This window comes from Fistularia commersonii, chromosome 14 (assembly GCF_037954325.1).
Source record: "Fistularia commersonii isolate RoL2024-O1a breed Wild chromosome 14, RoL_Fcom_v1.0, whole genome shotgun sequence".
In the NCBI taxonomy this organism is placed as follows: domain Eukaryota; kingdom Metazoa; phylum Chordata; class Actinopteri; order Syngnathiformes; family Fistulariidae; genus Fistularia; species Fistularia commersonii.
Genome location: NC_141297.1, coordinates 947652 through 974060, shown reverse-complemented (window position 1 = coordinate 974060; position 26409 = coordinate 947652). Strand labels below are relative to the sequence as shown.

The 26409-nt window shown below is 53.9% G+C and overlaps 1 protein-coding gene across 3 annotated transcripts in view; it reads right to left on the bottom strand.

The window, feature by feature from the left end:
* Positions 1 to 918: 918 nt before the first annotated feature.
* The window catches only part of LOC147226821 (segment polarity protein dishevelled homolog DVL-1-like), a 29119-nt gene continuing 3628 nt past the window's right edge, over positions 919 to 26409 (bottom strand). The window contains exons 2-15 of one of the 3 annotated variants that reach the window (XM_086160085.1): positions 20711 to 20780; positions 18371 to 18492; positions 13908 to 14026; positions 9920 to 10058; positions 8848 to 8941; positions 8684 to 8753; positions 8464 to 8603; positions 7870 to 7946; positions 6818 to 6885; positions 6648 to 6725; positions 6444 to 6578; positions 6208 to 6375; positions 5891 to 6109; positions 919 to 2479 (exon numbers count right to left, since the gene is read on the bottom strand). In XM_086160085.1, the coding sequence (XP_086016211.1) occupies positions 1980 to 2479; positions 5891 to 6109; positions 6208 to 6375; positions 6444 to 6578; positions 6648 to 6725; positions 6818 to 6885; positions 7870 to 7946; positions 8464 to 8603; positions 8684 to 8753; positions 8848 to 8941; positions 9920 to 10058; positions 13908 to 14026; positions 18371 to 18492; positions 20711 to 20780 (1999 nt within the window). In that variant the 3' untranslated portion in view covers positions 919 to 1979. Of the gene's footprint in view, positions 2480 to 4297; positions 4337 to 5890; positions 6110 to 6207; positions 6376 to 6443; positions 6726 to 6817; positions 6886 to 7869; positions 7947 to 8463; positions 8604 to 8683; positions 8754 to 8847; positions 8942 to 9919; positions 10059 to 13907; positions 14027 to 18370; positions 18493 to 20710; positions 20781 to 26409 lie in introns of all 3 variants that reach the window. The other 2 variants (XM_086160086.1, XM_086160084.1) reach the window with 2 other exon arrangements.

Sequence of the window (26409 nt, the reverse complement as noted above, 5' to 3'; positions counted from 1 at the left end):
TGTTGTGGAAGATCTAACAGATGTCGAATGGAAAGCGTGCACGTGTGTGTGTGTGTGTGTGTGGGGGTTGGAACTTGAGCTTGTCGTGAAAGAACAGGTGCAGCGGCTGCGGCGGCGGCTGCAGAGCTTGGAAGTTCCAAGTCGGGGGTTAATCTTGACAAAGGTTGCGGTTGTTTTCTTACTGGTGGGCTTAAGAGTGTTTGGGGGAGAGGCGGAGTGTGTGTGTGTGTGTGGGTGGGTGGAGAGCGCAGCTTGAAGCGTTCAGGTACTTTTAGCTCTTTAAGGCACTGACGTCACATCTGTGGGCGCATTTCAACCTTCTCTTTGTCTGACAGGCCGTCCCTTTGCTGAAGGCCGATCTTCCCTGCCTTTTCCGCTTTCCTGTCCCACCAGGGTCTTGCTGACCTTCTTCCCATAAATAAAGCGTTTTAGCAATCGTGCCCTCCCACTCGGCGATGACTTATTCCACCGGCCCCCGAAGGTGTCTCAGGATTAGTCAGCCTTTGAAAACGCCCCCCAGAAAACACACATGCCGCAGGGTTTTTTCGCCCATCTTCTCTGCTGTTTTGACGGATGGCTGGTAGAAAGACCGCTGACCTCCGAGGTGGTGGGGTTTTCTCGGGCGGAGGCCGATGAATGCGCACGGTGACACGGATGTTGCAAAAAAAAAACTTTTGGAGTTTTTGCAGGTCACACGGTTTCCCAGCAGAAGGTCTTGGAATTCACATGTGTTTGTATTCCTCAAAGTTTGACGTCACGCACGTCTGGAGCCATCGTGCGTTCATCACTTGAACCGTCCGGACATGTCGCCACCTAGTGGTCGGGTGTTTACCTTCATCGCACCGAGGGGTTGTGTGTGTATGTGTGTGTGTGTGTGTGTGTGTGTGTGGGGTGGCAACGGAGTGACCCACAGGCGGATTTGAACATATATATTTTTATTCTTATATAATAAATTTCTATGTACAATTTATTCTTTTGTAAAGAAAAACAAATGAAAGAAGAAGCTTTGATTGCAGACAGTGTTTTCTACTGAAGGGGTTCCACGTGGGGAAGTGCTCAGGGGGGACGCGGGCCGGGCCGCTCCCTCTCGGGGATCACGGCGGGTTTTTCCAGGCGGGTCTGGACGTGGAGCTGAGAAGCTCCAGCCCACGGAGGCTCATTTCCGGATCACGGAGGCTTTGGTCGGCGGAGGCTCCCGTTGGCGGGGTCACCCGGAGAGGCTCCGAGAGGCTCCGGGTCACGGAGGCTTTGGTTCCCGGAGGCTCCAGGTCAGAGAAGCTCCGGGCTTGGAGGCTCCGGGGATCCGTCGAAGCTCCGGGTCACAGCCGGAACCGGAAACATCCACCTTGTGTTTTCACCGCGAACCACTTCTGGGCGGAGGCGCCTCGAAACACCCGCAAACCGTAGAGAAGGGGGCGGGGTCACGGACGACGGGGACCGGGGGGGGGGGGGGGGGGGGGGGGGTGTACATTCGACAAAGCACATCTATGACAGCGGGTCGGGGGGGAAGAAGATGGTGGACGGGCCGCCGGCGGTGGAGGTCTGATTGTCTGTCCGGTCGGCCGAAGCAGACGAAGAGTGACGCCAGAGAAAAGGTCACATAAATAACATCACAAAGCCATCCAGTGTACAGAGTCCCACCCATACTTGAAACAAACACTCTTCTTAAAGCAGGTCAGACAGTCATGCACGGCGGCGTTTTTTTGGCGAGTGAGCGCGCTCAGTCCGCCGCTCAGTGCGAGGCGCCGCCGTGGGTCTGGGGGATTGAGATCCAGGCCCCAGCCGAGGGGGGGGAGGGGGAAGGGGGGGCGTTCAGGACCCCCACGTCCAACACGGGTCACAAACTGTACACGTCACGTTACGGAGGGGGCGTGTCCGGACGCGGGGAGGGGGCGGGGCTTCGCTTGGCGTTAAAGGGACAGGCGTGGGGGGGGGCGTTCAGTCCGGGGTGCACGAGGGGTGGAAAAGGCACTGTCCTGTCACATGATGTCCACGAAGAACTCGCAGGGGTTGCCCATGGCGTGCTGGAAGGACTGGCGGCTGCCGGTGAGCTCCGGGGGGACGGCGGCCAGCTCCCTGCCGGGGGGGGCTCCGGGCGGAGCGCCGCCGCTCGCCGCCGCCTTGGGCGCCAGACGGGCCAGGCAGTACGGCGGCGGCAGGCCCGGCGGGCCGTAGGAGGAGGCGTGGCTGCGCTCGCTGTGTCCGCAGGAGCCGGGGCCCGGCTGGGAGAAGGGGGCGTGGCTGTAGCTGAAGGAGGCGTGGCTGTTGTGCGAGTGGGCGTGGCTCCGGTGCGAGTGGGCGTGGCTGAGGCCGGAGCGGGCGTGGCTGTGGTGGCTCATCTGGCTGGCGGCGCGGTCGCCGCGACGCCCGCCGCGGACGCCCGGCTCCGGCTCGCCGCACGACGACTTGTGAGCTTTCTCCTGCGGGGACGAGCGGCGGGCCTTGCCGGCGCCGGGGTTGGAGCCGCTGCTTCTGCTCCCTGCCGGCACACAAACAGAGAGCCGTTAGCGCCGCGCCGGAATCCGACCCGCGACCTTTCCCGCCCCCGCACGCAACTGGGGGGGTCGCCAGCGCCGCGTCCGCAACTCCGCCGTGTTCGCACGCCTGCAACCCGACCGCCGTCTCCAAGACGACAACATGCTCATATTATGGGACTGGACCTTCTGCAAGGGCCGTCAGTGTTTAGTGCACTCAGAGCCGGGTGTGTGGAGCACTGTGTGTGTGTGTGTGTGTGCTAGCGTGTATCAGTGTGTGTATGTGCGTGACGGTCTGTAGCAGTGTGTGCTAGTGTGTAGCAGTATGTGCTAGCGTGTATTGGTGTGCAGTAGCATATAGCAGTGTGTGCAAGCGTGTAGCAGTGTGTGCTAGCGTGTATCAGTGTGTGCTAGCGTGTATCAGTGTGTGCTAGCGTATAGCAGTGTTTGCTAGCGTGGAGCACTGTGTGTATGTGTGTGACGGTCTGTAGCAGTGTGTATCAGCATGTAGCAGTGTGTGCTAGCCTGTAGCAGTTTGTGCTAGCATGTATCAGTGTGTGCTAGCGTGTATCAGTGTGCACTAGCGTATAGCAGTGTGTGCAAGCGTGTAGCAGTGTGTGCTAGCGTGTATCAGTGTGTGCTAGCGTGTATCAGTGTGTGCTAGCATATAGCAGTGTTTGCTAGCGTGGAGCAGTGTGTATCAGCATGTAGCAGTGTGTGCTAGCCTGTAGCAGTTTGTGCTAGCATGTATCAGTGTGTGCTAGTGTGTAGCAATGTGTGCTAGCATGTAGCAGTTTGTGCTAGCGTGGAGCACTGTGTGAATGTGTGTGACGGTCTGTAGCAGTGTGTGCTAGCATTTAGCAGTGTGTAGTCGTATGTAGGAGTGTGTGTCAGTGCGAAGCTGTATGCATGAGTGTGTGTAGCAGTGTGTTAGTGTGAGTATCGGTGCTTAGCAGTGTGTATCAGTCTGCGGCAGTGTGTTTGGCAGTGTGTACCGCTGTGTCAACTTGTGTATCAGTGTTTGTAGAGGTGGATATCAGTGTGTGTCATAGTTTATCCCTGTTCATCAGAGTGTGTGTCATCCAATTACCAGCACGGCCATCAGTCATTCTGAGTACTTGAACTCCAGGGAGGTAGTACTTAGAAGGAATCTTGTGAGGTAGTACTTAGAAGGAAGTACTTGTGAGGTAGTACTTAGAAGGAAGTACTTGTGAGGTAATACTTAGAAGGAATCTTGTGACGTAATACTTAGAAGGAATCTTGTGAGGTAGTACTTAGAGGGAAGCACTTAGAAGGTAGTCCTGGGATGAATCCACACCTTCCTGTGTTTCTGTTGTGAGTTTACAGGACTGGGGTTCAGCTATTTAGTGTATCCTTTTACGTGTGTCTGTGTGTGTGTGTGTGTGTGTGTGTGTGTGTATATAGACTCTCGCTTCTGCTTCTCCTGCCTCCCCTGGAACCAGCCAGGTATGTGCCTCTTCCAGGCTGGAGGTTCTGAGCCCAGAGAGCAGAGAAGGACCAGGTTCACCCCCCCACACACACCTGAACCTTCTGAGAACACGCTGATGAAGGTCCACCCCCACCCCCCACCCCCCCGCCCCAACGCCACCACCAGCGAGAAGCACAGCGTGGACGCCCTCCATCATGCACCAGCAGAGAGGGAGGAGTCACACACAGGGAGGACGGAGGGACGACACATGTGACGGGCGGAGGAGATCCATGGAGCCATGACAGGTGGAGCACGAAGGAGATGAGGAGGAGGAGGAGGAGGAGGAACGGATGGCGAGGAAGAGCAGCAGGGGAGAGGAGGCTTGCAGGCTTACCGGTTCCCCCAGTGTCCTGGTACTACCTCCTCCTTCAGTCTACCGTTGCCCAGCAGAAACAGAGGGAACAACAGAATTACACACACACGCACACACACACACCTCCACAACCCCCCCCAACCACATCTGCACTATCAGAGAAGACCTCCCACCTCTACCTCCACCTCCACCCGTGGAACTGCCCCTTCTCATTCACGTCACATTCAAACGTGTTGGATGATGGAATATAATTAAACCCCTATAGGAATGCATGCACACACACACACACACAGACATATGCATGCGCACGCACACATACACACACACACACACACACACACACACGTGTGCATGCATGTGCAAATACTTATTTTAATGTGAATGTATGTTAGCTCACCAAGTTAGCGTGATCGTCACTCACAGAAACACACCCACGCTAACTCAATGAGCACATGCACGCACACACACACACACACACACATATGCATGCGTACGCACGCACACACACACACACACACACACACACACACACATATGCATGCGTACGCGCACACACACACACACACACACACACACACACACACACACACACGTGTGCATGCATGTGCAAATACTTATTTTACTGTGAATGTATGTTAGCTCACCAAGTTAGCGTAATCGTCACTCACAGAAACACACCCAAGCTAACTCAATGAGCACATGCACGCACACACACACACACACACATATACTTGCGCGCGCACACACACACTCACACACGCACACACACGAACACACACACACACGTGTGCATGCATGTGCAAATACTTATTTTAATGTGAATGTATGTTAGCTCACAAAGTTAGCATAATCGTCACTCACAGAAATAACCACGCTAACTCAATGAGCACATGCGCGCACACACACACACGCACACATGCACACGCGCACACACACACACGCACGTGTGCATGCATGTTCAAATACATATTTTAATGCTTATATATCAGCATATTGTCGCTCTCACAGAAACACACACATATTAACACCCACGCTAACTCAATGAGTGACACACACACACACACACACACACAGTAAGTTGTGTTCTGAAGACACCGTGGGAACCACAATTAGCTAGCAGTTTGTCAAGTTTGTGCTTCCTGTGACAAACATGGAGGACGTTGATGTGGTCGCCCTGCTAGCTAACCGCCGCGCCGCGAGCGTCAGCGACGTCTGATATGAACCCGTCAGCCCGTTCCTGAGCGGACGGCCAGATCGGCGGGCGCTTCGGCCGCGCTTTTGCGTCACGGGGGCTTCGCTTTTGACTCGTTCTCAAAAGAATCATGATCTCAAAAAAAAAAAAAAAAAAACCAACCAAAACATCTTTCTGCAGAAGCGCAGATGACATCTCTCTGACCTTTGCAGACAGGCAAACAGGAAGTGATGACGAGCGCGAGGAGGAAACAGCAAAGATGGAGCGCTGATGGTCCGGCCCGAAGAGCGTACGACCAATGAATGCGAGACGGACGGATGAAGAGGAGTTGGTTTTACACACACACACACACAAACACTCACACACACACACACACACTGCAGAGACGGCGCCGACTCGTGACGCTAGTAGGTGGCGCTCACCCTCGCTATGCTGGCTGCCGGCGCTGCCGCTGTGGAAGCTGTGGCACGGGTCCGAGTACCCCGGCGGGAAGCTGGGGGGCGCCGCCGGGAACGGGGGGTAGGGGAAGGGCTGCCCGCCCAGGGGCCAGGGGTTGGAGGCGGGGGGCAGCGGCGCCAGCGTGTCCTGCTCCGAACCGCCGCCGCCGCTGGATCCCTCGTTCAGATTGAGCGACGCCATGTCTTGAAGGAGAGAGAGCAGAAGGTCAGCGGCGTCCTCTGGATGCGGCGCCGAAGAGGAGGAGGAGGAGGAGGAGGAGGAGGAGGAGGAGGGGTCGTACTCTGGCAGAGGTCGCCGAAGGTGTAGTAGCACTGCTCGGAGAAGGTGATCTTGTTGACGGTGTGCCTCAGGTAGCCGTGCTTCAGCAGCCCGCTGGCGTACTTCCTGGCGTCCCGCCGGTCCTTGAAGCCCTCCACCCTGGAGTAGAGCCAGTCCACCACGTCGGCGCCTGAGAAGAGAAGGTTCCAGATGTGTCCCGGACCGCGGGCGGGGCGACCCGTCCCGCGCTCCGCTCACCGATGACGGCGTTGGCGATGGTGATCTTCAGCCACATCCTGTCCCTGATCTCCAAACCCGAGTCGGGCAGCTGCATGATCTTGACGATGGTGGCCATGTCCGTCTTGCTCGTGGACAGGGGAAGGTCGTCGAACTCTGCCGGGCGAGAGACGGCCGGTGAGTCTGTGGAGGGGGAGGATCTCCGGCGGGTGGAGGTGGTCCTACCGTAGTGAGGGTAGGGGCCCGTCAGCGCCGTGGTGTGCGAGATCCAGGCCGCCGGGTCGATGGGCCTCACCGGCTCAGCTGGGAAAAGCAAAACAGAGCGGGTTAGCGGGTTAGCGGGTTAGCGTGAGCGCGGCGAGGAACGCGTTTGTGGAGGATCGCAGAGGTCCTACCACGTGGGATGGTGAAGTAGCTCCGTGGAGATGGGTCCCAGCACTTGGCCACGGTGAGGCTGATGGGCCTGCAGGTGAGAAGACACGCAGATCCTCGTCAGGATTAGCAAATACATGCTAACCGGCTCCGAGCCGAGACGAGGAGGTAAACTCAGCTTCTTCTAACATTCAGACCAGCTGGTCCACCTTCAGAACCAAGTTTAAATAAGTCTGTGAAGGTTCTCGGCCTGAACCTAAGGTGGCAACTGGACTTCCCAGAAGACGGTCCTCACCAGATGTTCTGGCGTGATTCGACGATGGTGCAAGCCATCTTCATGAACATGGCCTTTCACCTCCATCCAACACACACACACACACACCTGCCGATCCAACTGCACCCTGGGAACCACCTGGAGATCCGCACCCCGGAGAAACCACCACCTTCTCTGAGAGCCTGATCACCGTCATCTCCATGGAATTTGGACCTTTCCCCGGGCATGTCCCCGGGCTCTATCCCCAAACACAACACACACACACACACACACACACACACACCTAGTGTGTACCATGGAAACTCTCCACAGCCTGTTGGAACTGAAGAGGAGGAACGTCCTCTGTTGGAGGAGCCAAGTTGCCATGACAACCTTGGAGAATGATAGGTAATATACAATACCACTGGAAGATGATACGTGGTGTGTGTGTGTGTGTGTGTGTGTGTGTGTGTGTGTGTGTGTGTGTGTGTGTGTGTGTGTGTGTGTGTGTATGTGTGTGTGTGTGTGTGTGTGTGTGTGTGTGTGTGTAATGTGTGTAACAATGTAGTGTCTCCACTGAACCTCCTGCATGTTTCCTATGGGAAACCAACCAAGGACCTTCTGGCTGTGATGCAAAGCCCTAACATCTGCTCCAACGTTCCTTCCCCTTCAGGCCGCTGACAGCAGACCTTCAAGGTGAGGTCCAGTTCTCCATTATTATCTTCTAGAAACCTCAGCGAGGGTTGACTGCGAATGTTACGTTGCAATGGTGGTGTTTGTGCGCCTCCTTGAGGGCTGCGCGCTGAAGTTCTCTCCACGTACCCTGTTTTGGAGACGATCTCCCTGAGGATCCTCACCGCGTCGTCGTTGCTCATGTTCTCGAAGTTGACGTCGTTCACCTGGACGACAGGAGAGCCGTAATCAGAGGTGGGTTCTTCTCTCTTGTGACGAGGAGTCGCCCTCTAGTGGCCGTTCGCGGCGCGGCGCTGAAAACACGTGCTTTTATTTTGCCGGCGGTGGCGTGCGGGCGGGCGTGCGGGCGGGCGGGGGGGTTAATGAGCCCGAGCGACTTCAAAGAGAGGGAGGACCAGGAAGGAAAAGGAGAGGCAGAATGAAAAAGTCCCACAAAGGCGTCCGCTGAATGTGGCATTGTGGGATTGAATAGATCACACGGACACGGATCGGCCAATCGCGTCGGCCGGCCGGGCGAGGGGGGGGGGGGAGAAGATTCGGCGGATTCTTTCCGGGGTCAAAAGGGCGGGACGTTCGCCGAACCCAAACGTCCGGACGGGACGGCCCCTCGCTCGCTTTTTTTACACAAACCCCAATTTTCACCTCCTCCATGCAGGAGCTCCCGGACGAGACGCCCGTCCAAGGAGACGTTTCGCCGCTTTTATGGTTTTCCTACGAAGGTACCTGGAGGAGCATGTCCCCGGGCTCTATCCTGCCGTCGGCCGCCACGGCTCCGCCCTTCATGATGGAACCGATGTAGATGCCGCCGTCTCCTCGGTCGTTGCTCTGACCGACGATGCTGATCCCCAGGAAGTTGTATTTCTCTGCGGGTGGAGAAGCGGAGGAAATGAGCGCCGCCGCCTCCTCGCCGTGCCGGGAGGAGGCGTGCGAGCGGCGCGGTTACCCATGTTGAGGGTGACGGTGATGATGTTGAGGCTCATGGTGGAGTCGGTGATGCTGCTGAAGGACGAAGACTGGGGAGACAGAAAAAGCGAGAGCGCGGCGTCAAACCCGGCATACAGTCGACGGCGGCGAGCTTTTGGCGATCCCGATCTCGCCGACGCTCACCCGATCGATCTTGGCCACCTTGTGCCTCCGGCGGCGCCGCTTGTGCCGGCGCATCAGCTGGGACGAGGAGCTCTGCTCGGTGGAGCTGCTGAGCCTGGAACACAGACGGAGGACGTTACCGACGGTTGACGCAAGAGGATTTGAGGAAGCTTACGGTCAACGTTAGCCTCGCCGCCAGCTGTGCTGCCGTGAGCTCACTCTGCAGACGGACTTCCTGTGACGCCCCTCCTTCCCACCCCGTCTGCACTCGTGCATGATGGTCACCTCATATCTTCTCCAGAGCCCCTGGGCTTTGTTTCTTTGTTTCTTCTTTTATGACTAATGAAGCTACTAATGTATTACCTTAGCTATTAGCATCTAGCTGTTAGCGCTAGTTATCACACTCCATCCAGGCAGAACGCCGCTAGGTATTTAGCCGCCCGAGGTCCCTGCGCCTTCCTGCTTAAGGCGCCGTTTCCTCGCCGTGGCCGAGGGCCTGTTGGGTTTCTCTAGATCCTCCTTGAAGAGCGAGGTCCGGACCTGCTCCACACCCTCTCATTAGACGTGTGTGACGTGGGAGGAGGCGCTTTCAGAACGTAGAAGAGTCAAGTTCACGTCGAGCTGCTTCATTTCGCCAAAGACACCCGGGGAAAGTAATGAAAGTAAAACTGCCGCCATCAGCACCGACCCCACGGCCAAATTGTCGACGGCGTTCCTTCTTTTTCTTCTGAAGCCGTGCCGGCGGTCTCACCGGCAGGGGGGGGGACGGTCACACCGTGGTTCCCCCGTCCCGTACCTTCAAGCCTCTTGAAGGTACGGCCCCACCGCTCTTCATCCAACGCCCAAATGAAGGGTTTGATGCGGCATCAGAGACGCGGCGCCGCGTTTGATGGCCCACCGGCCGAAGCTTCAGACGCACCATCACTGATCCGGACTTGAACGAGCGTTTATGCGATCACTAAAATCATTTTAGCTCATCTTGTTATGGAAGTTGGCGCCGTATTTAGCCGCAGAGCTAATTTGCCGAGCGAGCGCCGCAGATACCTTCTAGATGGGGACTTAGCTTTCAAGGGAAGGAGCGAATAGTTTTTACCTGCTCGCGTCCTCGTCCTCCTCGCTGTCCACGAAGGAGCTGGACTCCAGCTCGCTGCTCATCACCGAGGTGCTGTCGTAGCCCATCGCCGAGTCCCGGGCCGTGCGCTCGGATTTGGAGTGGCCGTTGATGCGAGGAACTGTGGGGGAGACGGGAGGTCAGGAGGAGGGGGTTTACCGGAGGTTTACCGGAGCCGGGGCGCCGTGACCTTTCTGGTCACTGAGAATCAACCGAGGTTCAAATCCCGCTAACACGTCCCCGCCGCCCCGCCCGGCCCCATACGTACACTGCCGGCGCCGCGGCCCCGACTCCGGGTGGCAGCGGATTGGCTGGAAAGGCCTGAAAAGGCGACGGGGGCGCATCTGCCACGAGCACGAGAAGCGTTCCAGCATTCTCATGGCCTTCGGACCGTTTACTGACGTGAAAAAGACGGGCGGGCGTCCACCGGCGGGGGAGATTTCACGCCAAAAACGAGACCTCGGGTCTGCGTGTGTGTGTGTGTGTCTTTGCTGCCTGGCTTCCTGAGAACCCAGAAGGTCTCTGCCCTCCGCCTGGAGTCACGGCTTATCTACAGCGAAGGCAGCGGAAAGAAAATAATCATTAAGCGCAGCGATGGGGAGGAGCGGAGCGGGAGGGCGATAAATCCGAAGGCGTCGTTAAAAACGGCGTGTAAACAAACGCCATCGGCAATGTAAACAGACTGGCTGCCGCTCCGGACCCGCAGATGTGCGGCGGAAGGCGTCCGCCTCGCCGCGTCTCCGTCCGACGCTCGGAGAAAGTGAGCCGGTAGAGGAACGCCGCCTCCTCCCCGCCCGCTAATCCGCCCCCGGGGACCAATCGCGTCGCGGTATCCTCCGACGCAAGGTGAGATTTGAGGCGGCGCTCTCCTCTCCCCCGCCGGGAAGCTAAACCCTGCTTCCGCCCCGCCGCGCGTCGCAAACACTCGCTTTCAAATTCGCCAGCTGTTTTTTTTTTTATGTTTTTTTCCGCTCGGCGCTAATACTTTAATACGAGCATAAGTGCTCCGGCTTAGCCCCGCCGTCTTTGACCTCGACCTTGAAATCCCGGCGACGCCAAAAAGCACAACACTTAACGCAGCCGATGACAAGTGGTGCCGCAGGAGGCGGAGCTTGGCCCGCGGCGCCGGCGGACCTCGGGGTCCAACACCTGTTCCACCTGTCAGCTGCAGCATGAGCTCGCCGCCGCAGAAAGAGACGGTCCCTTTACCCAACTCATGGCTGCTCACGGATTGTATGTGTGTGTGTGTGTGTGTGTGTGTGTGTATAAGGTGACAGGGGAATTCGTGCCGCCACCACAAGGTGGGGACGCAGCGCCTGCAGCTCCAACGCAAAGAGATGAAATAAATTACGCAGCTACACTTGAGTCTTAGATTCATGAGCCACAAAACTCCTCATGGACCACATGACACACACACACACACACACACACACACACACACACACACACTCCCCTGATGGTTTCATTCAATTAGCTTGCTAACGAGCAAGCGAGGAGAGGAAACAAGTGAAAACAAGGAGAGTGTGTGTGTGTGCGGGTGTACTTGTGTGGATGAGTGTGTGTGTGTGTGTGTGTGTGTGTGTGTGTGTGTGTGTGTGTGTGTGAATGATATGGAAAATGCTAGAACCCCACTGACTGGAGGAGAATCCAGATGTGGTTTCCTCCCTACATGATTCCTCCTCCTCCTCCTCACAGCGAGAAGCTCTCTGGTTGGATTCCCACAATGTGTGGAGTCTCCATGTTCTCCCCGTAGGGTTCCTCAAGGTTCTCCGGGTTCCTCCCGCTGTCCAAACCCATCCAGGAGGTTGAGTGGAGATCCTGAATTGTCCGGACGTGTGAATGTTTACATGGTTTGAGGCCCGCCTCTCGAGGCATGGAATGAGAGAAGATCATCCAGGACTGAAATCACTGCAGGTACAAGTGAAAGCAGAGCTGCGGTGGTGGTGGTGGTGGTGGTGATGGTGATGGTGATGGTGATGGTGATGGTGATGGTGGTGGTGATGGTGATGGTGATGGTGATGGTGGTGGTGATGGTGGTGGTGATGGTGGTGGTGATGGTGATGGTGATGGTGATGGTGATGGTGATGGTGGTGGTGGTGGTGATGGTGATGGTGATGGTGATGGTGGTGGTGATGGTGGTGGTGATGGTGGTGGCCTTCATTTAGAGGTCAGAGGTCACAGGATCCCTCGGACACATGCAGCCGAGGCCGACCTTCTCCGAGGGAGTCCACGAGTCTGTTTCTTCTCCGGGAGACGAACTGCAGTTCCCGAGCCCAGAGCGACGGGCCAACGGGAGGATCTTCATGAGGAAGAAGCAGAAGAAGAAGAAGAAGCAGAAGAAGAAGAAGAAGAAGAGGAGGAAGAGGCAGCAGCTCGGTAAGAAGAAGGAGCTTTAGGCCATGTGAGCACCAGGAGACGTGGCTGCCGTTTTTAAGTGATGTTTTCTTCACAGGACGGCGAGAAGGATCGGGAGAGATGGATCTTCCTGTGACCAGGAGGTCATCATCATGAGGTCTTCTCCCTCATGCCGTGGGTTCTCCCCGTGTTCTCCTGCCTCACCTCACCGTTGGAAACCAGGTGAGAGTCTAAATCATCCAAGGGTGATGATCATCTACACTATCATCAAGGTGCTTCTGGTTTGGAGACACTGAGGAGAAGAAAGGAGGCAGCAGAGATGACTTGGATGCTCCTCTCAAGGAGGGACGAGCAACGGAGTCCCTCCTTGAGCTGACCAAGGGAGAAGAAGACAAGATCTCAAGATGTCGTGTTTCAAAAGAGCTGCAAAGTAGTGGTAGAAAGACATGAAACCATGAGCGCATCAGAAGAAGATGTCATCCAGCTGGATCTCCATCACACACAGTTACTTTGCAGGAACTTTCTCACGTCATCGGCGGATTGTTTTACTTCTTCAAGCAGAACTTTCGCCAAAAAGGGCATTTTTCTGCGAGTACGGAGTAAAGTGAAGTTCTTTGAAGGCCTTATCACACGTAGAAGTAAAAACCACCGCCGGTGAAGAAACGTTCCAAGGTTCTCCTTCTTATTTACGCCAAAAAAATACAGCGTGAAGCAAAATTAATTTGGTCAAAAGATGTGCGAGGCCCGAAGAGGAGGAGAACGGAGGGAGGGTCTGATGTCTGAGGAGCTCCGACGAAGACCAGAAGAGGCGTGAACATCCACGCCTGGTCCTCTCTGGAGGACGTGGGAATGACGGGCTGAACGCTCGGAAGGCGGGACAATGAACGGGTGAACGTCCAGATCTTCTCATGGTGGCAACTGAACTTGAATTTCTTCACTTGAAGATGTTTCAACCCTCGTCCCGGAGCTTCTTCAGCTCCGATGACCTGTGAGGAGTTTCTGCCAGGGTTCTTATGCTAATCTTCTAATTCTACTTCTCCTTTGGTCTTTTCCCTTCAGGGATCTCCACCTTCTCCATCTCACCCTACTCTCACGTCCATCTTCTCTTTGGTCTTCCTCTGGACCTCCAATTCCAGCATCCGTCTACTAGCCCTCCTCTGTCCATGACCAAACTCCAAAACATCTAACTGATGGACTCCTTCCAGATCCTATCCATCCTCCTCAGAACCTCAACATCTCCATCTCTGGACCCCCTACAGCTCTTCTGTTCAGACAACAAGCCACCAAAACCCTGGCAGGTATTTTTGGAAGCTCCCCGCAGGTCATCAGAGGTGAAGAAGCCTCTGGGAAGAAGATCTGGACAAGAATTCACCAGGACCTGGATGACCTGGAACCTTCAAGACGAGTGGACGGTCGCACGTTTCTGCTGGCGGGCTCGTGACGAAGCAGGTACTCTACGGTTTCCTCCTGGACCAGGAGTAATATTCATCCCTGCGCGACGTCTTCCAAGCGTGGGAACTCCTGTCCAACAGGAAGCGGCGAGCGCCGGTGTTCCACCTGGGCTTCTGATGACCATCACGTCCCCTGGAAAAGATTCGGCGGCGTCCATACTCACGCTCGGTCTCCCTGGCTCTCCTCCTGGCGCGCTCCCTCTCCCGCTCCCTGCGGTGGCTCAGCAGCGACTCCGTCCCCGTCTCGGTGTCCAGGCCGTCGCGGCTGCTCACGGCGTTAGCACTGCGGCGCAGAAACACCAGAACCCTTCAGCCCGGCGCTTCCCCGAGACTCCCTCAGACGCCGCCGCCGCCGCTATCACATCGGATCGCCCGCCATTTAGCTTTAGGCGGATATGCAACTCCTATTATCGCCCTGTTTCAAATTCAGTCCCCGCGGCGAAAAATAGCGGTTTCATTGTTGCGCGCCATGTGATGTGTTTTTCGCTAAGTGTCATTAATGACCGGATCGCCGGCGAGGGAGACTCCGCAGACAATGGCGGCATTAATGAGATCTATTGAAAGCCCAGATGGCGCCCGGAGCACGATCTGGAGGGAGACGGCGAGGAGAGAGTGACAGATTGCATTAAATAGCAAGGAGCGGTAGATCAGGTGTGTGTGTGTGTGTGTGTGTGTGTGTGTGGGAGGGGTTATGGAAGGGCTGGAGGGCAGATTGTCAGTCCGTCGGGGTCAGGGGCCCCGCGGGGGCCGGCGAGGACCCGACTCCCCCCCCCCCCCCGAGAGTCGGCCGGTCGGTCGGTTTTTCACGCACGCTTCTGCACGCGTGCAGTAGGTACCTGCGTGAACAATCGTGTGTTTGCGCACGACGGGGTGGTCATGCATTATGGATGACGGGAGCAGACGGCGCCATCACAAAAGGGCACGCTTCTTCCCCGCCACGCCAAACAGCCGCGACGCCTTCGGAGGCCGCGGGAATGTTCACGCCCCGGTTTCCACGGTGAAGGATAACCCCGGCGGTCCGGTTTTGATTTATCGCACGGAAACGTCTCGTCGAGTTTCTTCTAAAAAATAACTGCTTTCTCAATTTCTCCGTCACTTCCTCGTAGATGTTCTTCTTCTTCGTTTCCTTTCGATCGCCATCGAACCCTCTTCTCCTTCCCTCCATCCACGAATCTTCTTCTAACCCAGGGGTCGGCGACCCGTAACACCCAAAGAGCCATTTCGACACGATTTTCTCGGAAAAGAAAACAGCGGGAGCCGCGATTGCTTTTTGACGTCTAAAATAAAGGTACCGCTGTATATGTTGCTTTTTATTACCTTTACACTTTGTATAAACAAGTGTGTCGTGTGTTGCTTCTGAAATTCACAAAGTATTACGGAAAAAAAAATAATTTTATTTATGTAATGAACTCATTTTGAGCTTTAGGCTTTCAGAGCGTGTAGCGGAGCCTTGACCTGAATTCTAAAAATAAATCGTGAAAAAATCAATGTGTCAGTAAACAATAAAAAATAAATATTTGCAAAATATCTTTATAAATATTTATCTTAAATATTATAAAAATTAATTTAAATATTATTTTTTTATTTTACATATTATTATTTTATTTATTACTTTAAATATTATTTTGAATATTATAAATATTTAAATATTATAAATATACTTTATAAATATTATATTTTACCTGGTTTATAGGACTTCTGCTCCTAAACTTCTGCGCACAGCATCTGCAAATTGGGACTTTACCGGCGGGCTTCCGCCAGTGTGACAAAAAATAATAAATATAATTTTATTTAATATTTCAAGATCACAATAATTTTCCAAATTAGAACTAAAAGTTAAAAAAAGGAATTATCACAAATGAAATATACTTCAATTAAATATTTATGATATATTTTCCCGAGCCACTCGGCGCCGCAGTGTAAAGACAAAAGAGCCGCGGGTTGCCGACCCCCGGACTAGACCTCCAGCCTCGGCGTCCTTCTACCCAGATCTTCACCGTCCCTCCTGCGTCCATGTCCAAACCCTGGCTTTATCTCCACGAGATCTAACCCATGCCGTCCCTCTGATGGACACATTCCTGATCCTCACTCCCAAGGAGGACCTCCTTCTGACACCTAATCCAGCTCAGCTCCTTCAGGAGGAGCTGCCGTCCATCTGCTGGAGGCTCTGGCAGCAAAAATAGGACAACTTCTGAGCTTTTTGCCCCTTTTCTGTCATTTTTCCGCATATTTTCCAGGGCTGGAAAATTGGTTTCGGCGTATTCCAAGATTTTCCGGGACGTGAGGGGACTCAAATTAATCGCGTCTCACACACACACACACACACACACACACACACTTTCAACTTTGATCCGTGTGTACGGTATGGAGTGATGACTGGCAGGTAAAAGGAGGATGCCCGAGTGGAGCATCTACAGATGCGGGGAAAAACGGCAGCGCTTTTCGGAAAATTTCAGAGAGCGGACGGCAGATGAGCTCATGTTTACGAGCGTCAGCAATGGACATAAAATAACCATAATAGCAAAAAAATATGCATGACTCACAATTACTCATGTGCAACTGCAGCCTCGGACTGCTAGCGAGGCTCGCTTTTGGGCTTTTTTTTTTTTTTTTTTTAATGTCATGCATCCGACCGAACTGCGGCAAACAATAAAAATAGCCATTAATCAAGGTCCAAGGCCCGCTGACCTAAACCCAGGCCCGGCAACAAAAACCAGAAGCAGAGCAGACGCTCTCCAGGAGACGCCGACGCTACCTAATCCGTTTAGCTGAAGGCTAATTTTGTAAGCTAACAGCTAAAACCACAGCGCAAATACAATTTGCCATTTTATCACGAGTTATTCCTCATGTTCCGTGTCTTTCTTGAAAATGTGTGTGTGCTTTTTCTGCAAGACGTGTCTTCTCCAGAGCGGTCGATGAATGAGACCCATTGTTCTCTCTCTCCTCTCTCTCACACACACACACACACACACACACACACACACACACACACCTCGGCCGCGATGCACGGATGATCAATGCAAATTAAAAACCAGAGCAGACAGGACCCGTCGCCTGCCGTGTTCGCTCAGCAGGATAAAGTGCTCAATGAGGCGAGGGCGCGTGTTTCGGGGGGGGGGGGGCGGCGGCGCCGATGGTGCACCTGGTCTGGGGTTCGCCGGCGCAGGAGAGCGGAAACGAAAGTGACGAAGAACAGAGCGGGAATCTGCGCGGCGAGCGACGCGGCGTTGTCCGTCTGCATGTGCAGCCGGGCGGCGGGCCCGCTGATCCGGGGGTAGATTATTCCAGGCCGGGCTGCAGCTGTGAACAAATGCCCCCCACCCCCGCACACACACACACACACACACACACACACACAGCCTTTCAAATCCCCCACCCTCGTCGCTACCGATCGCCGCCCCCTCCCTCTTGGGAAATGGAGATGGTTGCTTTTAATGTCTGTTAATCCGGATTACCAGGGAGAAGCACATCAGTTGTGTCCATTCTCAGTCCCCCCCCCCAAAAAAAATCCACCTATTCTGCGTGCTCATCAAATAGACCCATTCACGCCGAAAAACACATGAACTGCATGAATAAAGCACAAAGGGAAAATGAAGTGGTAATATTATTCCGGCTCTTTACGGGCGGCGGCGGCTGGAGGCCTGGATTCATCTCGGAGCGAGAGGAGGTTCCACGGCTGGGAATCAACCACGCCGCCGCTGTGGGAGAAAGGCCCGCCTGTCTGACTGAAAGAGGGAAAGAGAAAGGGCGAGCGAGGCGGAGGAGAGGGGGCGGGTGACGGGAAGGCCGGCTATATTTTCCTCCACGAGGGGGCAGCGGTGTCGGCGAGAGCGGGCCGAGGGGGAACAATAAAAAGCCGCGAGGGCGTCCGGCGGCTCCGGCGGCGCGCAGCGGCCCGCAGAGGGCAAAAGTGAGCCGAGATGTCGAGCGGCGGATGAAGACGTTCGCCGAGACATGACAGATTGCTCGCTCTCGATATAGAGCCTCGGCCATATTGCTCCGGCGCTCTAATGACAACAGCCTTCGCCCCCGTTGCCCCCGGCGCTTCCGCCTATATTTAGCTCGGGACCTCTCCGTTTGCAGGGAGCCGCCATATTATCAATCCGCCGGCTCGGGGTCGGAGTCCGGGGCTCAGGTAGTCCTCGAAACCCCTCCCCCGAGAGTCGGTGCCGTTGTGCTCCCGGGGTTTTTTTTTCTCTGCGCGTGTAGCTTTATTAGCGCAGTATGGATGAACGCTCCGGCTGACTTGACGCGCCTGGCCGGGTTCGAGTGTTTGCCCGGAGATGTTTACGCTGCGGAGGCTATATCTGGCACAGGCGTATACGTCGTTCCCGCGTAGACGAGCGCTCCGACACCTCCGGCGAGCGGGAACGGGTGAAAAAATAGCGCGCTTTCACACTTTAGCGCGTCCTCGCCGGCCGGCCTCGCGCCACCTACACCTCCCATACGGGCCGGCGCTCTGCGGTTTGCTTTACACGCTCCCACCAGCACATATGGCGCTCTGTGGAATAGAGGGTCACTCGGGAGTGTGCGATTGAATGCGTCTGCCTACACGCCTGCATGTCTGTGTGTGTGTGTGTGTGTGTGTAATTGTGCGTGTATGACAAGCAATAATCAGCCTACTTACTGGAAGGAGGGGGGCCGGGAGTCTCCGATGCCTCCTGTTCTCTCCAGCGGCGGCGGCAGCTCCGGGTGGCTCTCCGTGCACTGCGAGCCGCCGTCGGAGTGGGCGCTCTCCGCCAGGACCAGCTGAGCGCGGAGAGATCGGAAAACAGAGCAGGGAGTGAATATTTCAAGGGACACGGGCGCTTTGTTTTTGATCCGCCGTCTTCACACGCCGCCGCCAAGGAGAACGCTTTAAGCAGCCGAGTGTCGGCGCAGAGATGGTGACCCGCCGACTCAGACGCTCTCCTTTCAGGAGCCGTGATGATGAAAGTTAAAGCAGGCAGCCGTGGAGGCGCCGCCGCCGTGCCAGGAGATTCCCGGACGAACCCCCGTTTTTGAGAAAAGAGGAGTTTGTGGCCTCTCTCTCAACCCCGTGGGTTGCCAGGGGTTACCGTCACTCAATGGAGAAAGCGCAGAAAGATCCCAGCTCTGTTACACAAGTAATCCTGCGCAAGTAACAGAGTACTTCGACTTCCATGGAAATTCTAACGTAATGCGGCCGACTCAAGCAAAAGAAAGCGTGATGACGTTTTCCTCCGACCCCCTCGAAAACTCCTTCCTTTGCTCAGTCGTTGCAAACGGGCACACGTCTAAATGACGGAGCAAGAATTAATACATTTCTGGGAGACACAACGGCGTCGGTGGAGGACGCCGTAAAGGACTTCCTGTGTCCCTCAGAGAAATAACTACGTCAGCTGCTTAATGTGACGTTCAGATTAGCGACGATAGCGTCGCAACCCGAGCCGCGTCACGTCCGGAGAAGATGCCGCGCGGGTTGCGTCACGTCAAGTAGCCCTCCGAGAAAAGAAAATGTCAGCCGCTGCGCCGTTTTCTTTGCAAACCTCGGTGTAAACACGGCATGTCAGGGATGCCACGGCGACGCAACACCGGTGATGTTCGCCGTCAAAACAGTCCAATGGAGAGGCTGATTACCGAGGGTGGGGCTGGGTGTGTGTGTGTGTGTGTGTGTGTGTGGAGACGGGGGGGGGTCATTGGCACCGCTACCTTAAATAACACGGCAACCACGCTGTGGGATCACGGGAAAAAAAAAAACAACTAACAAAGCATTTATGGATGAAGTGGTTATTTTAAAAAGCGGGGCCTGCAGGCCGTCAGGAATGAGATGCATTTCCTCCGGTCCGGCTCCCGGTCCCACCCGCCACGGAAAATCTGCCCGATGACTTCTTTCTATTTTTGACACTATTATTAGGAAAAGCGCCTCCACATTTTTTGTAACGTACTCAGCATATCCGGCATGTCGTGTCCCTCGGCCGGCCGCCCGTCTCCTCGCGCACGTCTTAATCTCCGTCGTTTAAGGATATTCATTCTCAAACGTTTGGAGAGTTACTTCGGGGGTCATGAAAACACACTTTCACATGAACCCACGCTGCATCTTTCTGCAGCTTCCTACCCAGAAGGCCACCCCGCGTTGAGCTGCGCGGGGTAAAAGGCGGCGGCGTCCTCCTGGGGACAAAATGTAGATTGCGGTCCACACGTGCTCTACGTGGAAAATGTCAGTAGATTTGTGATTTGGCGACATTGAAATAATATCTGACTTGATTTGATGGAGTGCTGGTTGCGGTGAAGCGACGCTGGAGGAGGTGTTAATCAGACCGGTAATAAATTGACCCGGAGGACTCGCTGGCGGCGCCGTTCCGCTCTGATCAATGGGGCAGAACCTATTACTTTATTGGGAAAAAAAACAAGCTACCGAAAACCGCAGAGTTAATTAAATGCGCGGCTCGACGTACAATTTGCTTTTATTTGTCCGTCAATATTTACAACAGAAGCTTCAACCGGCGTCTTTAGTCCTGTTTGCCCAAGTGGGGAGGTGTGTGTGTGTGTGTGTGTGTGTGTGTGTGTGTGTGTTGGGGGGGGGGTAAAGGTATAAATCTTCATTAGTCATGTCAGGTTGATTTAATTTGGTGTACTTTATGGTCCCACGGGGACACTTGGGCTTCCAGGACAGTTTGATCTGCCATAATTACGAACCGCTGTGCAGGCGGGGACGTCGGCGGGTTAACCGTGCACCGGGTGACGCCGCGGAGCGATAACTTGTTTATTAGCCCAACCTGCTGATTGACTTTTACAACAGGGGCTCGGTTTTATCTGGATTACTCTCCAGTGGAGCCCAACGGCGGGATCAAGGTGTCGAGTGTTTAAAAAGCTCTGCGGAGGCGTCACATGTCCACACATGATACATGAGTGCTCTGCATATCGCTGGATAGAGGTTTGTGTGTGTGTGTGTGTGTGTGTGTGTGTGTGTGCGTGTAGTCTGCACGGTGTTACTCATCACACTTACCCAGGACACCACTCTCCCATTGAAGCAGGGCAGCTTGGCATTATCATCAGAAATCTCTTCTTTTACAACCCTGGGGGACAAAGTGCACACACACACACACACACGTGTCAGAGTCAACTTAACACAACAGCACTTCTCCCTTGGCCCCGCGGACGACACGGAGAGTCAGCGAATGCAGCATGTGTGTGTAAACATGCACAATATAATTACTATCAATGTCTATCTGACGTTGCACGTGGTCAAATGTGTGTCACTGCACGCACACACACACACACACACACACACACACACTGGTGTGTGTTGATTTAATAGTGTTGGAGTGAGGGGGCTCAGCTCGATCAGCTGAGCCAGGATTCCGGATCAACATGCGTATGAGTGACACCGAGCCCACGCGGCTAATCGGTAGTCAAAGATCTGTTTAACAGCCCATAATAAAATGGACTGAGCAACACAAATGAAAATGTAATGACTTCTTATTTGGTTTCTCCTTCTAGGATCACCATAAGGATGGAGAAGGTTTGTTGTCCCCGTGAGCCAGGAGAAAGGGAAAACAAACAACAACATGGACGCCAACAACAACAACAACCCGCCTTCAACCGAGGCTGATCTACAAAGATCTGAAAGTGGAGTGTGTGATGACGTGAAGGTGGGAAACATCTCTTTCCTTTCTGACTTGAAGCCTAATTACTCCTAACTGCAGTTTTATATTCACGGAAAGTCGTGGATGGACCTCGCACTTACAGGACTGTCTCAGAAAATTAAGAGTATTGTGATAAAGTTCTTTATCTTCTGTAATGCAATTAAAAAACAAAGACTTTTTCATGATATTCTAATATTTTGAGATAGGATTTTTGAGTTTTCTTAAGATGTAAGCCATAATCAGCAATATTAGAATAATAAAAGGCTTGCAAATATTTCAGTTGATTTGTAATAAATCCAGAATGTATGACATCTTTGTTGTTGTAATTGCATTACAGAAGATAAAGAACTTCATCACAATATTCTAATTTTCTGAGACAGCCCTGTATATACTGTAAATGGAAAGTGTGTTTTCACACACTCAGGGCTCCCTCGCTCATTCACACCCGCACACTAATCTGCATGTTTAGGGTGCGTAGCAGCAGGCCGGTGAACCCTGGAAGAGACGTGCACCTCAGAGAGTGAACGAGTGACGTGCAAATGACGGAGTGACTGTTTTTATGTCTCTATATGATGTGTGCACGGTTGGACGTCTCTATCCAGTATGTGGCCCTGCGATTGGCTGGAAGAACCCGGCCCCTCGACCAATCCCGGCCCGGATAGGAGACACCGAGCGCAGGATAAACTGGGCAGATAGTGAATAAATGAACGGACGTTTCCGCCGCGCTCGCTATTGTAACACAAAGAGGAGGCGAGACCGTGAAGGTGCTCTTCGCTCGGACGCCGGGCAGGACGGCTACGACGGACGGACGGACGGACCAAGAGAGCGTGGAGTGAATATTAATAGAGCGATCCTTCTTCCCCGGCTTTAAATTCCCCCTCGAAAACACCTGCCAGTTACCCTTCGACCTGCCGGGACACAGTTCAGCGGCAGCAGTATGTCACCACACCTGCTCACCTCGTGTCGAGCACATCCAGCCTGGAGTTAGCCTCGGGGTCGGAGATAAGGCCTCGCAACACACACACACACACACACACACACACACGCGGCACACCGGCTGTGAGGCTGCAGCCATAAACCGGTTTCACGTTACACTGGTGTGTGAAAATGAACGTCTCCTAGCGAGCTGATTTGCCTGCAGTCATTTGACTATTAGCCTGTTAGCCGCGCAGACTGATCCCAAACTATTCAAATGGAGGCGGATATTTTTCCTGATTGTTCCTCATAGTTTCGCCTGCTGCTAGCATTTCTGCCGTGAAATATACAGGAATCTTGGTCCGAGGGACACCGTGGGCGCCGCTCATCACGCTGATGTGGAACACCAATCATCAACACATTAAAACCGTCTTTAGCAACGGTTCCTACTCACATTGAATCCAAATTATATGCACATATCATTCTATTTTTTAATACTTGGTCTTATTTTTAGCTGTTTTACGGTAACGCTGCGCACGTTTTGTTTTTTTTCCGAATTTCCTCCGGGATCATTAATTATCCGTCCGTCTATGTGTTTCATGCAGAGACGACCAGGCAGATTTAGAAATATCTGCGTCTCAGAAGTTACGAGGATCACATAAGAAGCTGAAACAAATAAATCCATACTGAGGAGCAGTTATAATCTCCGTGTCTGTTGTTTTATCACGAACGCACCGTCGACCCCCTCCGGGTCGTCTTGGCGGATACTCTCCGGGTTTATTTTCCTTCTTTTCCCTTAAAAAAAAAAAAAAATCTACAGCAACTGTGACTAGCAGGCGTTTCTGGAGCCGTGGCGAGCTCACATTAGCCGTGAACGGCGGACATGAAAAAAGGGAGAGGAGCGACTCCGGAGCAGCGGGAGGGCCTAAGAAGATTTTGCGCAGGGGTGTCTTCTCTGACACTGACTTCAGTGTTGTTTCTTTTCCCTTCTCCTCCCCCCGGTTTTAGAGCCAGAGAACTTTCCCCGCGCCTGAAACGATTAGCAAAGCTACTCGTGTCCTCGCCGCCGCCGCCGCCGCCGCCGCTGTGGGAGCCGTAATGCAGGGAGTGGTGGAAGAAGATAACGCGGCCTTGTGGCGGGAACTGAGGAGCGTGGAGTCGGCCGCTGCAGCCAGTTCCCCCTCGGGGAGGAAGAGGAGGAAGAGGAGGAGGAGGTGGAGGAGGTGGAGGAGGTGGAGGCCTCTGCAGCCGACTCACTAGGTAGGAAGTGTTTGCATCCTCTGCGAGCTGCGACGCCAGCTGGAAGGTAACTTGTGAGGATGTGGGTGTGGCCCAGACAAATAAAACACGGGCCATGCTGCCACTTCCTAATGTTTGACAGGAACGCGGCGGCCCGTTCCTCTCGGCGCTCGCGCTTCGCCCGTGTATTTTTACAGTTTCTGAAAAACAAACGCCGCCTGCCACAGCAGCTATTTGCTCCACATGCAGTAATAACATTAGAACTACCAGCGTAAATAGCAGGAGAGAAACTGTTACTGCACTCGGGACATTAGAATTCAGCTTCAGATAAAGCGGCGTGACTCATTGAATTCATTAAACCGAGGGAAAATGATCCGCTTTCTGGTCCGTTTACCTGAATCGTCCAGGTCATTTGAGCGAAACCGCATTTCCCCGTGAAACATTTCAAGCGCAAAATCATTGACTTGAGGGGGGGGTTGTTGATTTTTCCTCAACCTTAATTTTGGCTCCATGTGACAGAAGTAACAGCCAAGTGACGCCGCTGTGATTCTCCTCCAAGCCTTGTTTTCACCAAGCCGTGTCTTAAAAGTGCTCTTTGGGTTGTATTTCTTCTCCACATTGGCAGTCGGCTCTGGGGGTCCTTCTTTATTAAAGCCCGTAAAAGATGGATCCACTGTGTGTGTGTGTGAGTGTGTGTGTGTGCGTGTGTGTGTGTGTGTGCAGCCAATTAGATAATGGGATTTCTGCTCCTAGGGTGGCCTTTGGACATCACTTTCCAATAAGAGGCGGTGGAACGGAGGGTGTTGTTGCTGGATGACACGAAGAGTACCTGCTACCTGCATTACTTAAAAAGGACCGGACCTGTAATACACACAATTTTACTTTTTTAGAGTTTTTTAGAGCCATCGCTGATCCTAAGACATGCCGTCATCCGATTCTCCTTTCGGCGTCTTAGATCTGGGAAGGAACAAGTTTCTGCTCCGATATCCAGAAAAACAACATGGCTGATAGTCCAGGCCGTCATGCCAGGATCACAATATTGATCTGTGGTTTAGATATGGGCCAACGTGCACACGGATCGGGGTTGTGCTTCCGTTACCGGCTGTAAACCCGGGACGGAGGAGCACGTGCCCGCCGGGGTCGCTACCTCTGACGGCTTAGCGAGGCCTCGGCGCAATTCACTGGATAACCACACCAGGTTTACTCTGGTGATTGCTGAATATTCTGTGTGTGTGTGTCAGTAGGGGTGGGTTTGGGGGGATTAGATGTGTTTGTTTTGCTTTGAGAGTCAGAGAAGCGGCGGGTGGTAAAGCAGTAATCAGGCGCAGGAGCCAGACAACGGTGGCCAACAGTCCGGGGTCTGATAGTGACGGTACTATAAACAGAGGGGGGGCCGGACGCTGGAGCTGCAACACCACCGCTTGGCCTCCAGACATCCAGGACACGCAGCAGGGACGCCGCCGACAGCTAATTTCATATTGCAACTGCATGATTTTCACGGCGACAAAGTTCAGTCTCCGGTAACGTGGACGACCTCGGGTCCAAACTGATGTCTATGCCTCGGGCCAGTATAGTCACCCCCCCCCCACCCACCCCGACAAATTGTTTAGACTGGGGCCTGTTAGCTTTGTTTGGTGTTGCTGCAAATCATCTGGGTTTCCTTGTCCGTGCGATGTACAGCAACCGAAATGGTCTTAATGCATATTTCTCAGCTCAGCTGTAAAAGGGAAAGCGTCTCCGTCCAATAAATAAATGTAAAAAGGTTTCAAGGACGGATGCGGGTTTGGGGCGGCGCTCCGTGGGGGGGGGAAGCGTCAGCGGGGAGCTCGCCGTCACCCAGGAGGGAATTAAGGACAAGCGTAGATTAAGGGTTCCTCTTAATTAAAACGTTGTCGAGTACGTCTTTAGGGCGATCCAGACGGTCGGCGAGGTGTCCGACGGGGACGTAGCTTTTCCCTTATAACGCCGAGATGATTGCGGCTCCCTCTCAGGTCTCCCCCCCTTCCTCAACACAAGTCAAAGGAGGGAGGGGGTGCATTTGTGCAGATTTTTCTCCAACTCAAAGAGGAAAGATCCATCCCCCCGCCCCTCGCCGGCCCCCCCGCCCCCATTTTCAGAGGCACAAACAAGGCCGCTGCTTTCAGACAAGGAGCTTGGCTGCCTCCTCACCTCCAGAGTGCCTCTGTGACTCGCATTACCGCGGCTTCTTCGACCCCCCTCGCCACCGGCAAGAGAAAGACACGGTCGTCAACCAGCGCCCCGTCATCTACCTTGGAATCTTGGGATAGAAACGCTAAGTGGGTCGCGTCAAAACAACCCCGTCTCAATTAGCTTCCTGCCTTATGAATATTGATGAATGAACGAGTGGATATCAACAAAAACAAAAAACCTGAGCTTTTTAAATTCTGCACGGAAATGTTTGCTCGTTTGATTTCAGTTGCTTTTCTCTGTCGGAAACGCCGCAGCACGTCGTGCCGTGTGTGTGTGTGTGTGCGTGTGTGTGTGTGTGTGCGCGTGCACGCACTATGGACTCAGAGGACTCGCCCGCCATGGTAACGGGGTACGCCGTTGCTGTTTATCTGGCGAACCCTTTATCAAATTTGTGTGGCCGCTGTTTGAAGAGCTGATAAAGCCGGCACCGACGCAGCTCGCCAATCCCATAAGAAAATGGCTGGATTTTTTTTCTCCTGCGCTCCGCAGGGGGTCTACTACGGGGGACCTTGCACTGACTGCTCATTTACATTTCAAACACCGTCTATAACTGCGAGGGATTTGATGTTTTTCCTCCTCTGTTCGGCAGTCTTATTCCTCCCTTGCTAATTCTCCGCCAGCCATACTGCCTGTGCCTATGCGGCGCGGCCAGCATGGCTGCCACAAAGGCGCCGCTACCTCCTTCGCTTCCATA